Below are 15,098 nucleotides of genomic sequence, written 5' to 3' on the forward strand. Positions count from 1 at the left end.
TACACAATCAGCTAGCCTCTGTATGTAACCATGACAATTGTACATATACAAATGAAGGTATGCACCTGAGAGCACAGGTCTTCCTTTAAAAAAATGTTGCTATATTATGTCCGTTGCTTTTCTTGTTGTCTGTTACTCACTTAAACTTAACCATTTTTTAAAAAAGAAAGTATATCCAGCTAAATTGAATGGCTATTAAAGATTTTAGATTATCTATATGCAAATCAAAATGCTTCTTCAGTCCTATAAGTGGTATTTACTAGGGCTGTAGATTAATATTTTTTTAGTTAATCGCATGCGTTAACTGCGATTAATCACAGTTTTAATTGCACTGTTAAACAACATTCAGGCAGGCAGGGAGGCATATTGAGAAGGGATGGGATAGCTCAATGGTTTGAGCATTAGCCTGCTAAACCCAGGGTTGTGAGTTCAATCCTTGAGCAGGTCACTTTGGGATCTGGGGCAAAATCATTACTTGGCCTTGCTAGTGAAGGCAGGGGGCTGGACTTGATGACCTTTCAGGGTCCCTTCCAGTTCTATGAGATAGGTATATCTCCATATATTTAAAAAAAAAAAAAAACAGAATGCCAGTTGAAATCTATTAAATATTTTTGGATGTTTTTCTACATTTTCAAATATATTGATTTCAATTAAACACAGAATACAAAGTGTACACGGCTCACTTTATATTATTATTTCTGTTACAAATATTTGCACTGTAAAAATGATAAACAAAAGAAATAGTATTTTTCAATTCACCTCATACACTTGTACTTTAGTGCAATCTTTTTATAGTGAAAGGGTAACTTACGAATGTAGATTTTTTTTGTTACATAACTGCACTCAAAAACAAAACTTTGGACCCTGCAAGTCCACTCAGTCCTACTTCTTGTTCAGCCAATCGCTAAGACAAACAAGTTTGTTTACATTTACAACAGATACTGCTGCCTGCTTCTTACTTACGTCATCTGAAAGTGAGAAAGGCATTCGCATGGGACTTCTGTAGCCGGCATTGAAAGGTATTTACGTGACAGATATGCTAACCATTTGTATGCCCCTTCATGCTTCAGCCACAATTCCAGATGACATGCTTCCATGCTGATGATGCTCGTTAAAAAAATAATGCATTAATTAAATTTGTGACTGAACTCCTTGGAGGAGAATTGTATGTCTCCAGTTCTGCTTTACTCGCATTCTGCCATATATTTCATGTTATAGCAGGCTCAGATGATGATCCAGTGCATGTTCGTTTTAAGAACACTTTCACAGTAGATTTGACATAACGCAAAAAAGGTACCAATGTGAGATTTGTAAAAATAGCTACAGCACTTGACCCAAGGTTTAAGAATCTGAAGTGCCTTCCAAAATCTGAGAGGGACGAGGTGTGGAGCATGCTTTCAGAAGTCTTAAAAGAGCAACACTACAGAAACAGAAACTACAGAATCCGAACCACCGAAAAAGAAAATCAACCTTCTGCTGGTGGCATCTGACTCAGATGATGAAAATGAACATACGTCACTCTGCTCTGCTTTGGATCGTTATCGAGCAGAACCCATCATCAGCATGGACACATATCCTCTGGAATGGTGGTTGAAGCATGCAGGGACATATGAATCTTTAGCGCATCTGGCACGTAAATATCTTGCGATGTCAGCTACAACATGCCATGCAATCTCCTGTTCTCACTTTCAAGTAACATTGTAAACAAGAAGCGGGCAGCATTATCTCCTACAAATTGTAACCAAACTTGTTTGTCTGAGCGATTGGCTGAAGTAGAACTGAGGGGACTTGTAGGCTCTACAGTTTTACATTTTTATTTTTGAATGCAGTTATTTTTTGTACATAATTCTACATTTGTAAGTTCAACTTTCATGATAAAGAGATTGCACTATGGTACTTGTATTAGGTGAATTGAAAAATACTATTTCTTTTGTTTTTTACAGTGCAAATATTTGTAAACAAAAATAAATATCAAGTAAGCTCTGTACACTTTGTACTCTGCGTTGTAATTGAAATCAATATATTTAGAAATGTAGAAAACATCCGAAAATATTGAAATAAATGGTATTCTATTATTGTTTAACAGCGCAATTAATCGCGATTACTTTTTTTAATCGCGCGATTAATTTGAAAATACTGACCGTTGGCGTCTGCAAAGACAGCTCAGAACTAACCCTGGGAAATGAGCTCGGTGCAGTCACGCATGGCACCACCTTACATTTGCTTTTCCCTTCACGCTGTGCATGGAGGCTGTGATGAAGAAGTGCAGCAAAAAACAAAGGGAAGACAGCACTCAGACCAGACCTTGCACAACTCTAAGCAGGCAGGCAGTAGTGACCACTGGGAGCCACTGCCTTGGTCCCAAAAGAAGTGGAAATTAAGATCTTTCATGGACAGTTGGCACCAAACTGAGATCACCAACTCATTTCACATTGTTCACCCAGCAGCTACGATATGGGTAACAATCCTCAGTCACTACCAGCCTCCCTAAACTGAACTGGCAACCTCAAACCAAAAGTCTATATCCTGTTATCAATGCCTTCAGCAGTCTGTGGGCTGATCTGTCAAATATTTAGCTGTAGATTGATTGAAACTAAGCCAGTTAGTGAGCTGTGTGAAGTTTATACCTGAAAAAAACAGATGCCAATATATTCCAGTGGATGAGATACCAGATGAGAAGTTAGAACACATAAGTACTCACACCAGATGCATGGCCTTGGGCAGGTCACTTGGCCTCCCTGTACCTTAATTTCCCTCTCTGTAAAATGGAGATAATAATGTGCACCTAACTTTCTGGCACTTTGCTAGCATCATTTTGTACAACACATGATTAAGAATATATATACTGCACCTTCTTGAAGTTGTGCTGGTTCTGCAGAATTTTCACCACTCATTAAGACAACAAAGCAAGAAGCTGTTCGGACTGTGGTTTGCCATGTTGACATGGCAACCGGTGGCTCCTGACATGGAAAAAGGGCCCTGTTGTTTATTGGAGATCCCATCGTATAAACACATGGCCTATAGGGAGGGGAAAAAGATAAAAACAAGAGTGACATCATTGTTACTCTAAAACATGAAATAGTGAAGGCTGAGTAGAACTTGCCATTATAAAAAGAAATTCAAACTTACTTACTGGTTTTCAACATCTCATTAGGGTTTCAACCAGGGCTTTGGAGCTGTGCTCCGGCTCTGCTCCAGCTCCAGGCAAAAACCTGCAGCTCTACTGCTCCGGAGCTGCTCCGCGCTTCAGCTCCAGGCTCCGCTCCAAAGCCCTGGTTTTCAAACTAACATTATATGAACCAACTAAGATACCAAACCTTGAAGTTTTGCTGTTATCCATCCTAACAGATTAATTTATAAGAGGCAGCAGAGAAAAAAATGGCATAGACATTCCCTACCTTTCTGCTCCCTTGCTCATGCCATGACCTTTGGACCTCAGGCAATAATTCTCCAGCCACTGGGAATTGTGAACCCAAGTGACCAATATGAGTATTTTAGAATGAATACACTGTTGCCAACTCTCGCTATTTTATCATGAGTCTCACAATCCCTAGTGTTTTTCTTTAAGCACCAACTACTAGAATCAAGTAACTATGTGACAATCTCGGTTTTCAACTACAAAAAAAAAAAAAAGTACATTTACAAACCTCATAATTGCAGAGAAAAGCTTGAAAATGTGATCGAAGTGTGCCCTAAACTAAAGTGTTCTAGAAATAAAAGAACCCATGTTTTTAAATCTCATGATTTTTTAAGCAAATCTCATAGCTTTGGAGGCCTAACACGTAATTTTTGAATGCTTGAGACTGGCAATATCGGAGTCAGCTATTTATGTCATAATTTGAAAAGTGACCAAATCCCGTAGAAAGGTGGCTGTTAGTTTGCAAGGATGCAGCATCTTTTGCAGTGGCCACTGTAGTACCTCAATACACTGAATTTCATTAATAGAATTCCTTCCCAAAAGCCAAGCCCTTACTGCACAGAGGGAGTGAACAGAAACTGTCAGCTGTGTGGTAGTATAGATGAAAGATTTTCTGAGGCTACCACTGGTCTTTTTGTCAAATGTGTGGTGTTTCTTTTTGAAGGACATAAGGCCTACTAGATCCTGAGTTACCAAGGGATCTAACCTTAGGGAACAAACCCCAAAGTGAATTATTCAGGAAGCTTTTACAGCCCACTGGCCTTTTACTCCCATTTTCTTCTAACGTTTGGGGCAGCAGCAGACCCACTCTTTGTCCTACATTTCTAGGGGGCACAGTCACTAGCCCTAATCCACAATCACCCTCCAGAAACATCAGGAGCACATGAGGGTAAAAGGCAAGTAGGCTTTACAAACTTCCTCAAATTCACATCACTCTGGGGTGAATCGCTGAAGGTTACATCCCTTGGAAACCAGGCATCCACTAGAAAACAATGGGTTTCTGCCACAGAAAAAGGAACAGTGCATAACAATGGGAGCAAGAATGTTTTAGATGAGAAAGAGAGGTGCAGGGAAAAGTAGGCAGGTCACTTACTCCCTAGAAGATACCCTTTGCACCCCAAAAATCTAGGAAGGAAATAGAAGACTAGCTAGTAGCCCTATAGCATATGTGGGCAAAGGGGAAAGAGAAGGAGTAGAGGATGGTTCCTGGTACATGGAAACCACACAAAAACCACAGGATTGTAGGAGGAGAGCCCAAATACTCCAGGAAATAATTCCTATGAGAAAGGTGATGTTGATATTCAGATTTTTAGCCAGAGCCTTGGCCCTGCTAAGACTGTTTTGCTCTGCTCCAATGGTCTAAACCGGACTCAAACCTGGCCTTGGAGGATTTCCCAGCATGAGGAACTCCTTGAGTGGTATAGCACCACTGTAGTGGCTTCCCTGCAAACCCACACTCTCAACCTCTGGCAAAAAGAAGGTCAGGGGGTGCCTACCTGCTGGCAAATCCCAGCTGCCAAAACAGCCGCTTAGGCCCACAGGTAGTCAGCATAACATGTGTGTTCCTATATGGTGGTGAACCCCAGCTGCTGAAAAACCCCTTGGGCCCACAGGCAATTGGCATAACATACAGCAGTTGAAAGCTACTATCCTTTACGCTGGGGTACCAGACTGGCACCCAGCAGCTTAAAGCCTGGGATCTTACCCCCACTTTTGTGCCACACATACACATAGGCTGTACTGAGAACACAAAGCCTAGAACCCAGAAACTGGCCCTATACTCATATTCCAAATGTCCAAATGTCACACAGATATTAGGACATCTGAATTCCAGTATCATCTGAATATCAGCCTATTCTCTACTTGTTAATATATGGAGCTCTGTAATTTGGTACATTTATATTATTATTATTATTAATTAACATATTAGGTTGGTGCTCAGAGATCCCAACCAAAATTGGGGCCCCATTGTGCCCCTAGGCATGGTAAAAACACACAGTAAGAGTCAGTCTCTGCACCAAAGAGCTTATAATCTAAATACACAAAACAAACAAAGGATGGGAGAAAAAAATAGAGGGACAGAGAAGTAAAGTGGCTTGTACAAGGTCAAACAGCAGGTCAGTGGTAGAATTGGGAATAGAACCTAATCTCCAGGCTCCCAGTCCTGTGCTACTAATATGGAAAATAAATACAAAATAGCATATTGTGCATGTGCAGTTTCTAATTTTCAAATACCTTTACCTTCATTTTTAAAGCATTTTATATATTAAATTGGCACATAAATATAGTGATAATTACATACAATTATATCCCACATACAAAGGAAAGTCGAAAAGTTAGAGAATTGTTATAATATTTGGTAAATCCAGGGTTTCCATTTTTTCCATAGCTGTTTTTATGCTATTTTTGTTCAGATATACTCGGAGCTGTCCCTTGGGTAGGGCGAATCGGGGGCAACCGCCTCGGGCCCTGCACTTTGGGGGGCCCTGCACTTCGATAAAATTGGGACTGTCCCAATATTTAGCCCTTTGTCCCACGTCCCAGCTGATGTATGATCGGGACGTGATTTGTCCCAATATTCAGGTGAGGAGGTGAGTGGCACAGTGATGTGGGAAGCGAGCGGGGTGAGGAGGCGAATGGGGAGGCGAGCGGCAGGTGGGAGGGGAGTGAGGAGGCACGCGGGCGGGTGGATGGCGAGGAGGAGAGCAGTGGTCGGGCGGACAGGGGGTGCACACCGGACGGACGGCAAGGAGACTAGCGGGGAGGCTGATTTGTCCCGGGCCCCACACCACCCATGGACGGCCCAGGATATACGATTAACTTATCATTCCTAAACCAAACTTCTTCAAATATGTCAAAGTCTGCCATGAAAATAGCAACAGATCATACAGAGCCCTATTAAAGTTTGAGCAGGAACGTCAGAACAACAATTACATCAGCTTCTAGTTAGATATTCATATATTCATGACATGATCACCTGGAGATTAGCTGATTGACAGGTTGGCACTAGCTGAGGTGTCAACTAACACTGAACTGTCTCATTCTGTCAGAGAGGGAAGAGTTTAGAAGATTTGCAAAAAGGAAAACTCTGCCATGATTTACTCAAAAATATTTTTTCTTCTTTCAATTAAATTTTTAACTTGTTTGTTCCACATTTTTTGAAAAACAAAATCAAACATTATTGGGTTCCTTCTATTCCTCTGAATCACGTTTTACTTTCTTTGCTATTTATTTTTCCATACTTAATATACACTAGAGACGTGTTAAAATGTCAGCAGTGCGATGGTGCTACACAATTACAGCGTATCTTGAAGTTGGCAGTATTCCCCACTTTAGGTCAGGGCTGCTCAATACCAGCAGATGAGTGGACCAGAAATACAGAATTTCGACCTGAAATGATGGTTTTGCACTTCCCTTACAGCATCAGGGAACTGCTATCTATACAGAATATGTCACATGGTGTCTATGTTAAATAACCATCAGTTCCAGACGGCTATTATCAGACACCGATTTTTTTTAATTACCATTACCACAGCTAGTGAGAGACATGGCAATTCTCCTCCTTTCTGTCCTCCTCCCCAGCTCACAATCCTCTCTGTATCTCTCTCCTTCCTCTCTTAGCATAGTGTCTTCTCCCTCTTAGAGTTCTCATAGCCATAACATTTTCAAGTCACCCCCACACTTGGCCACTCTTTTTCTTCATAATTCCTTACCTGGGTGGCCTCAGACATTTATATAGAGGGGGAGTTAGAGAACAGAAGAGAGATAAGCAGTTAGGCAGTCCAGTTCTCTGTGGCTCCTACCGTGGTGTTTCCACAGAGATTGAGTCTCTATGGAAAGATAGGTGCCTAAAGGTCCCAGCAAAATGTAAAGGGCCTAAGGTTTGAAAAGAAGATAATAAAATAAATATGTATTGGGTGACCCACAATGGCCAACTTGATGATTGCTAGAGCTTCAAGCTGCTATGTGTTCGGAGAGCTTGGAATATAGGACGTGCGCTGCAACCCACTCGATTCTGCTTCCAGAAGTGAGTGAGCGGTGGCGATTGTGGTGGGAATCAGTCTGAGAGTTGCTTAGACTCTGGGGTTCTATCCAGTCACTAATCTTGCTTGTGTGCAAGGCTACCCTGATAATTGCATTCCCTTTTTTGCGGTAATGAGTGGGAAATTATCCTAGCTAGAGATGTCCAAAAAGTGAAAACCTATTTTCATGAAAAAATTTCTGACGTTGTTTTAGTTTCAAAGTGTTTAAAAAATGAAAAATGGGTCAATTTCAAAATATTTTTCAATATTTTTATGTCCCCAATATTTGCATAGAAAACATTATCAAAAATATTACCAAAATACTAAAACCTAATATTACCTAAAACCCTCAGCACAGTATCAGATCAAGTAAAATTATATTAGAGAACTTTCTAATCTAATTTGTTCCTTCTTCCTCTCCCCAACTCCATCTTATCTCTTCCTCTTCCCCTTCCCCTTCCCCTCCCCTTCTTTCTTTGGGAACAAACAGCTGAGTGGCTGAACGCGTCTCCCTTTTCAGAAAATCCACAATGGGCAGATCCAGACAATGAACACTTGGCTAGATTAGATAGGTTTGAAGACAGCAACCTACCCAATAAGCGACTGCCAGATATGCTGCGCCTCATATTGGATTTTGAGGGCTATCATCAAAAAGCACATTAGACACAAAACAGACTTTGGACCCAGTAGGGAGGAATATCTTACAGAACCAATCCAAACTTTCAAAATGTTTTGGTTCATGGTTTGGGTTGGCTCCCATTTTATCTGAATCAGTATATCCCTTCTTGGATTTTTTAAGTCTACTCAGAGTGTTGTTCCAAGCCTGGCCTATAACCATGACAATGTCTAATTGAATGATGGAAAAGAGCTATTTCTTATTTGATGCACAACCCACAAAGTGATTCCTGCAGCCATATGGTACCCTCTCAGTTTCTTCAGAATTTGAGTTTTCTTTTTTAATAATGATTACATTTCTATCCTCTTTTCTGGCTGTGAATGCAAACCAATGAAATACTGTCTGCTTGATTCTATAGACAGACTGCCCCAAAACACGGCTTATAGTTCTGAGTGCGCACTGCCTCCATATAAAGACCTCTCAACAGTCCTCGGTTCTGTGGGACCGACTCGCTTTGACCTACAAAATACCCTGACCCAGTTGAAGCCACTCCTGTCCTGCAGGCCTGACTGGGCTCAGCTCCCCAACCCAGGCCTTGAAACCTGGCCCCTGGCACACACAGTTGCAGCTCCACTCAAATCTGGCTTGGCAACCCACCTCTCCCCCACATCAGGGGGACTGGGCCAAACCTGAGTGGCATTACGACCAGCGCACCAGGGGCCAAGCCCAGTCAGCCCCATGGGACAGGAGCCACAACGCTGCCTCTGTGGGGTAAGTGCAGGGAAGGCTCGCTTTGAAACCACAACTCTGGTGCCTCCTTCCCCCCCCCCCACTTTATTAACTTTAAATGTTAGGAGGTATGTAATGTTTTACCTTGGAACCCTGATGATAATGTCACATGTCTAATCAGTCAGAAACTACTTCTTGACTATTTAATAATAATAATAATAATAAATGCTGGAATATGTTACTTACAAGTATCTACAATATTAAAATTAGGAGTGGAGCAGAGACCTTTGGCTGCAAATGCCAGCAGAGCAGAAGATAGTCATGGGCCTTTGTCTGCAGCTCCCACAAGACCAGAGGTCTTGGCTGCAGTCATGAAAAGAAACAGAATGTCTTTTCCGTTTTCATATTTCCTAATAAATGTTCAAGAAACCCAAGTGTTTTAGTTATCCCTATGCTGAAAAATCCAGACAGACTTTAAAGTTAATTTGATGAAAAAATCAGACACTTTCAAAGGGACAGAAATATGTCACAAGCTGAACCCAAAAGACGAGATGGACAAGATGTATCTAGAATTGACGGACTCACAATGTTCCAATGCATATTTCTTGAGAGAAGCTTACTGAATTTCTTTATGTGCCAGTATGCTTGACAAACAACAGATATCACAGTTACATAAGAGGGCTGATATTTGGAAACATCCTCTTTGGAAATACAAGCCAGCAGTTCTTTTCCGTTATGAATCTGAACAACTGCAACAACCAACTTAACAATCTACCTGCATCGCATAACGTTTGTGTCTTTAAAGCCTTACATTGCAAAGAAGCAGTTCTACTCTTCCCTTTTAACATTCCTTCCGATGTAACTCTCAAACACATTTTGCCTCTCTACACATTTTGTAGAGTGCTATGTACATTTACTGTGCTCTGTAAACATAAACGGTATGCATTTATCTCTGCTTAAAGTTACATGTAAATCCATTTGTAAATTAGATGCAGCCCTCAGTTCTGAAAAGGTTCTGAAGCACTTTTCTACTAATTCTTTGGCTCTTATTACAGTAGAGGCACTGCGGTCTAACAATGTGAGCAGAGAATTGGGAAACAGGACTCTTAGGTATTCCCAGATCTGCCATTGACTTCTTCTGTGACCTCAAGGTACTCACTTACTCTTCCTCTACATCAGTTTACTTACCTGTAAATTAGGGAAATCACTAATTTATATACATCAAAGGGGGAACTGTGTGAATCAATTAATATTTGTAATGCACTCGAGAGCCTCAGCTGATTTATTAATAATTATTATTAAAATAAGAGATTTATGCTGAAAGTGGCAAGCTTTACAGCTTGCACAAAGACAAAAAGGGGTAGAATGCTTTTAAAACATTTTGTCAATACTTTTACATAAAAAATTAGCTGTAAGTGATCTCAAAAGATTCAGAAATTTGGTTCAAATAAGTACAGATACTTCAAACTTTTTGAACCCCTTGGTTCTAGAGCAGGGGTTCTCAAACTTCATTGCACCGCGACCCCCCCTTCTGACAACAAAAATTACTACACGACTCCAGGAGGTGGGAATGAAGCCTGAGCCCACCCAAGCCCCACCGCCCTGGGCAGGGGGGGCCCAAAGCCCGAATCCCACTGCCCCTGGTGGGATGAGAGAGCAAAGCCAAAGCCCAAAGGCTTCAGCCCCAGGCAGGGGGCCTGTAACCTGAGCCTGCCGCTCAGCGCTTGGGCTTCGGTCCCAGGCAGTGGGGCTCGGGCTTTGGCTTTAGCCCCAGGCCCAGCAAGTCTAAGCCAGTCCTGGGGTTGCGACCCACTTTGGGGTCCTGACCCACAGTTTGAGAACCCCTGTTCTAGAGATTATGCTGAATATCCTTGTTTTATTTTAAAAGGTCATTATAGACAGAGAACTGACTAAAATGCTATCATTTGACTCAGCAAATATGTTACTTATATGTATTCGGAGTCCTGTTTGCTCCTTTATTATGAAAAGGAAGGTTCTTTTATTGCTAGAACAGCTCTGAGAAAGTAAGGTGAATTCTGTTGTAGGTATATGTCAACCAACTTGTAAAATAAATTCCAACTGCAATTTCTTTATTAGAGTGGATGATGAGTAAAGGCAGAAGGAACCTGTGTGGACTTTCACACTCTAAGTTGTAAAGCTGGCAGCTGTGAAAATCATAAACTGAGTATATTTAATATGGAATAATTTACTTAAACAATAAGCCTGGAATCCTAAAATGACATTTTGATAGGTCCTAAATCTACAAAATACTTGAGCATAACGTTAAGTGCGTGAGTAGTCTCACTGAATTCAGCGGGGCTACTCACATCCTCAACATTTGGGAGACCTCACTGAATTGGGACCCTGGTCACCTTTCCCACACTTCAAGTGATTTTTTGTTTTATACATACTTTTATCTTAATAAGGTTACTGTTGCAGACTTCTGGGAAAAAGGCAAGAACAAAAAAAGGCAAGCCTGCTTCTCTTTTTTGCCTCATAATTTATTGCTCTTGTAGTAAGCCTCGAAAAGGCATCTGTTTTTAACATATAAACCCAATGTCCTGGGGCTGGATGGAAGCTCCTACTGTGAGCATTAATGCATTTTCTAGTATCAAAGGGTTAAACAGTGAATCACTGAAATTCCATGCGTTCAGGCCTTGCTTTGGAAAAAAGGAATGCAACCCATTATGGCCGTATTTAATTTCCTTACGCAAATACTCATCTGAATCCAGCCCACTAATCCTAATCACACTGCTTAAATAGATTTTTATGAACCATGACAGAAACAGAAGTATCTACAAAAATAAAATAAAATTGTGATATATTTATTGAATACTACATCTTCAAAGCATTGTACAAACAAACTAGAAGATATTGCATTTGAAATGACTACAGAAAGTCTGTTCCTTCATATTCATTTGAGTTCATTTGAGCAATTTTTTGAAGATTGGAACCCAAGATTGTAACTACTTGGAGAAAGGATTGACATTTTGTCTGCCTATACAGCATCATGCACATATGTGGCATTGTAGAAGTAATAAAACACTATAACATCACTCCCCCCCACCCCACATACTATTAATTGATTTTATTTTTGAAATGAAAACAGAAAGAAAAAAATAAATAAAGACAAAATTTCTGTGTGGTGTGGAAAGGAGTTAATCCCTATATTTATAGATGTATAATATGTAAATCTCATTTCACAACATCTGAAAATAAGGATTCTAGTAACTGTCTGTGATCTGAAAACTTGTGATAGGAAATAGTTTCTGGAATATAGCAATTAAAAAATCAACCTACAAGAGACAGAAAACAAAGCTACAATAGACTGTTTCCATCAAACTTTCTGATATAATGATCACCACATAGTCTTTTCTTTTCCTCTACAGAAGCATAAAAGCCTGCACACTTCTGTGCAACTCCCATGGGCTGCTTCTAATATAAGCAGCAAAAACAGCAGTACTATCCCTAGGAATCAAATGGGGGGAAAAGATTAAAAACTAAGAGCACTTAGTGATTTAATCTATAAAAATTTCCCAATTGTTCAAAACATTAACCTGGAATAACAACCAAAAAACATCTTGTAAAAAAGTCTGATGCCAGCTGGTGTCCAGAAAGTTATAAAAACTAAAATGAAGGACAGAGAGCCACTGACACACTTGTATGATTACAGGCAACTCAACCTCCTCGTGCTTCACTCAATACAATGGTAAAAAATGCATGCCCTCACTGAATAAAGATCCCACATCAAATGAATATTCCTTCAGGACCAGAAATATCTACTGATTAGTAATGAACATGAGCAAACACACTCTTTGCTCAAAGCTTGAGTAGAGGTTCAATAATAAAATTGTCCAAGTGATTTATGCACAATGAGAGGGCCAAATTCTGACTTCAGTGAAGTGACTCAATTTCCACTAGTGTGGCTGAGACTGAGCCTGGTCTACACTACGACTTTAATTCGGATTTAGCTGCTTTAATTCGAATTAACGCTTGACCCATCCACACAACGAAGCCATTTAATTCGAATTAAAGAGCCCTTTAATTCGATTTCTGTACTCCTCCTCGACGAGAGGAGTAGCGTCAAAATCGGTATTGTTAATCCGAATTAAGGTTAGTGTGGCCGCAATTCGATGTTATTGGCAATTCAATGTTATTGGCTACCCACAATGCAACGCTCTGGAAATCGATGCTACTATGGTAGCTTGGACGCACACCACTGAATTAATGGTGCCTAGTGTGGCCGAATACATTCGAATTTATAAAATCGGTTTCCTAAATTCGAATTATATAAATTCGGATTAATCCTGTAGTGTAGACATACCCTGAATGACAGCTCAGTTTCTGTTTTGTGGAAGAGTGACAAGAGTTTACTGGAACCTGGTTCTTTACCACCGTCAAACGTGATGGCACAGTAGATTTGTTATTTCTCAACTATCTCCACTGAAGAATCCAATAAGCTATTGAAATCCAATTTAAATATCATGATCCAATGAAGTTACAGTTCATGTGATTGTAACCTAACTTTAAGTGCTCTGTACAGCGTTATATACATTTATAATGCTATATAATAACCAAATCTCCATTCAAATTGCAACTCACAATTTAACTGCCATCAGCAATGTATTTTATTTTATGCACAAAGGAGATTTTAAAAGTTGGTTAAGAGAGACTAAACAGGAAGAGATTCTAACTATAAACTCAGTACAGAATTAATAAATGACAAAAGGCTAGTTTGTGAGATATTCTATTCAGTATTACAAATACCAATTGTTATATTATATGATCAGTTTCTTATGCTAGGAAGGAAAAATAACACAGAATACTAAAGCGAAAGTATCTTTCATTTAAACATTCTCTTCCCCCACAACTACCTCATCCCACCCTCTACCCCTCCCCTCCCGACACATACACCTTACCCGACATGCAACACAATCCATTACTTCCAGTCCTGAATATGCAAACTAAATAAAGGCAATCATTTGATATAGGATTAAGGAATGTAATCTTGTTAGGGTTTTGTCTGTTTTAGTTTACCTGTTTTACTGTAATCCAGTAGAATTCAGACTAAGGATGAAAAGAAAGCAGTGAAAATGAATGTTTATCTTCTTTGCATAGTTACTCCAATTTAATGCATCACTCTGAATTCTTCTCTCCCTGCGTATAAAATGAACATGTGTACAGCTGTAGAGCCAATAGTTACATACCTGCTACTCTGGTCTGTGGTCCATGTAACTGATCTTCCCTCTGGCTTTGTTTTGTACCATATCCTTATTGCACGAGGAAAGTCTCTTGGTGCTTGAACCTCTGCTTTCCTTATCATCAAGCTCCAAGTGCCAGTGGAAAACAGAAGCTCTCCACAACCAGGCGCCTGGCTGCAGCGGGTGTAATAGTATAGCTGTTCCCTCCAACGATCCGCAGGTAAAATCACAAGTTCATGTACAATCTGATTCCTAAGATTTCTCAGCTCTTCAGCATCAGTTAGCTTGGCAGACCTTGTAAATTTTTCAATACCTGGCACAGCAGTAACATCTACCTCCTCGACCTTTAACACAGATAAATCACAGCAGTCCAATACCAGCAAAAAATCTTCACTCCCATGATTCTCTATGTCACAGCAGTTCTTTGAACTAGAAATCCCAGAAGTCTGTTCCCCGTTGCTATGGTTACCATTTTTATCAGAAGTATCTTTTTCACCTTTAGCACAGACTGCAAAATCATTATATCCTGTTTTAGATGAGCGGGCACTTACATTTGTCACAGAACTATGACAAGGTTCAGATGCCCTAATTTTGCATGTTTCATCTGACTGTGAAAGGCAGGCTCCTTCCCCAGCACTGCCTCCTTTTTTGCAACTGCTCCCAGGCTCAAAAAAGAGAACTACGGTGCCTTCAATAACTTGGCTTTTAAAATCCACATCTAAGTCCAATACATAATGCTTTACGAGCATGTGGCATGTGTTGGCCATTAGGGGTAGGTCATCCTTAGCGGGATCCAGCTTCATCTCCATGTTCCAATTTGCTAGGCAACAGCTTTGCAAATTCTCTGTCATTTCTTACACAACATGTTTCCAGGACTTTCAGCCTCCCAGTGGCATAAATTACGGTTGGTTCATATAAGTTAGTGTAGTGAGTTGCAGTTCCACCACTTCTCTCTTACTCTGTAGAAGGGAAAACAATCAAAGAACATTTTAAACAAGTGTTCTGAAATGGATGTATCTAGACATTAACAAAAATAACTGTGCTGTAATTATTAGAATTTCTATGGTCAAATATTGAATTCCTTTGTTTATACTGAGGTAGTGAGCATATTG

The 15,098-nt window shown here is 40.2% G+C and overlaps 1 protein-coding gene across 1 annotated transcript in view; it reads right to left on the minus strand.

Annotated features, from left to right (window-relative positions):
- Positions 1-14,795, minus strand: part of AOPEP (aminopeptidase O (putative)) — a 268,577-nt gene extending 253,782 nt beyond the window's left edge. Inside the window, exons 1-2 of the mRNA XM_065406348.1 lie at positions 13,993-14,795; positions 2,852-3,018 (exon numbers count right to left, since the gene is read on the minus strand). Coding sequence (XP_065262420.1) covers positions 2,852-3,018; positions 13,993-14,795 — 970 coding nt within the window. The remainder of the gene's footprint in view (positions 1-2,851; positions 3,019-13,992) is intronic.
- Between the last annotated feature and the right edge of the window lie 303 nt (positions 14,796-15,098).

This window comes from Emys orbicularis, chromosome 6, assembly GCF_028017835.1.
Source record: "Emys orbicularis isolate rEmyOrb1 chromosome 6, rEmyOrb1.hap1, whole genome shotgun sequence".
Classification (NCBI taxonomy): domain Eukaryota; kingdom Metazoa; phylum Chordata; order Testudines; family Emydidae; genus Emys; species Emys orbicularis.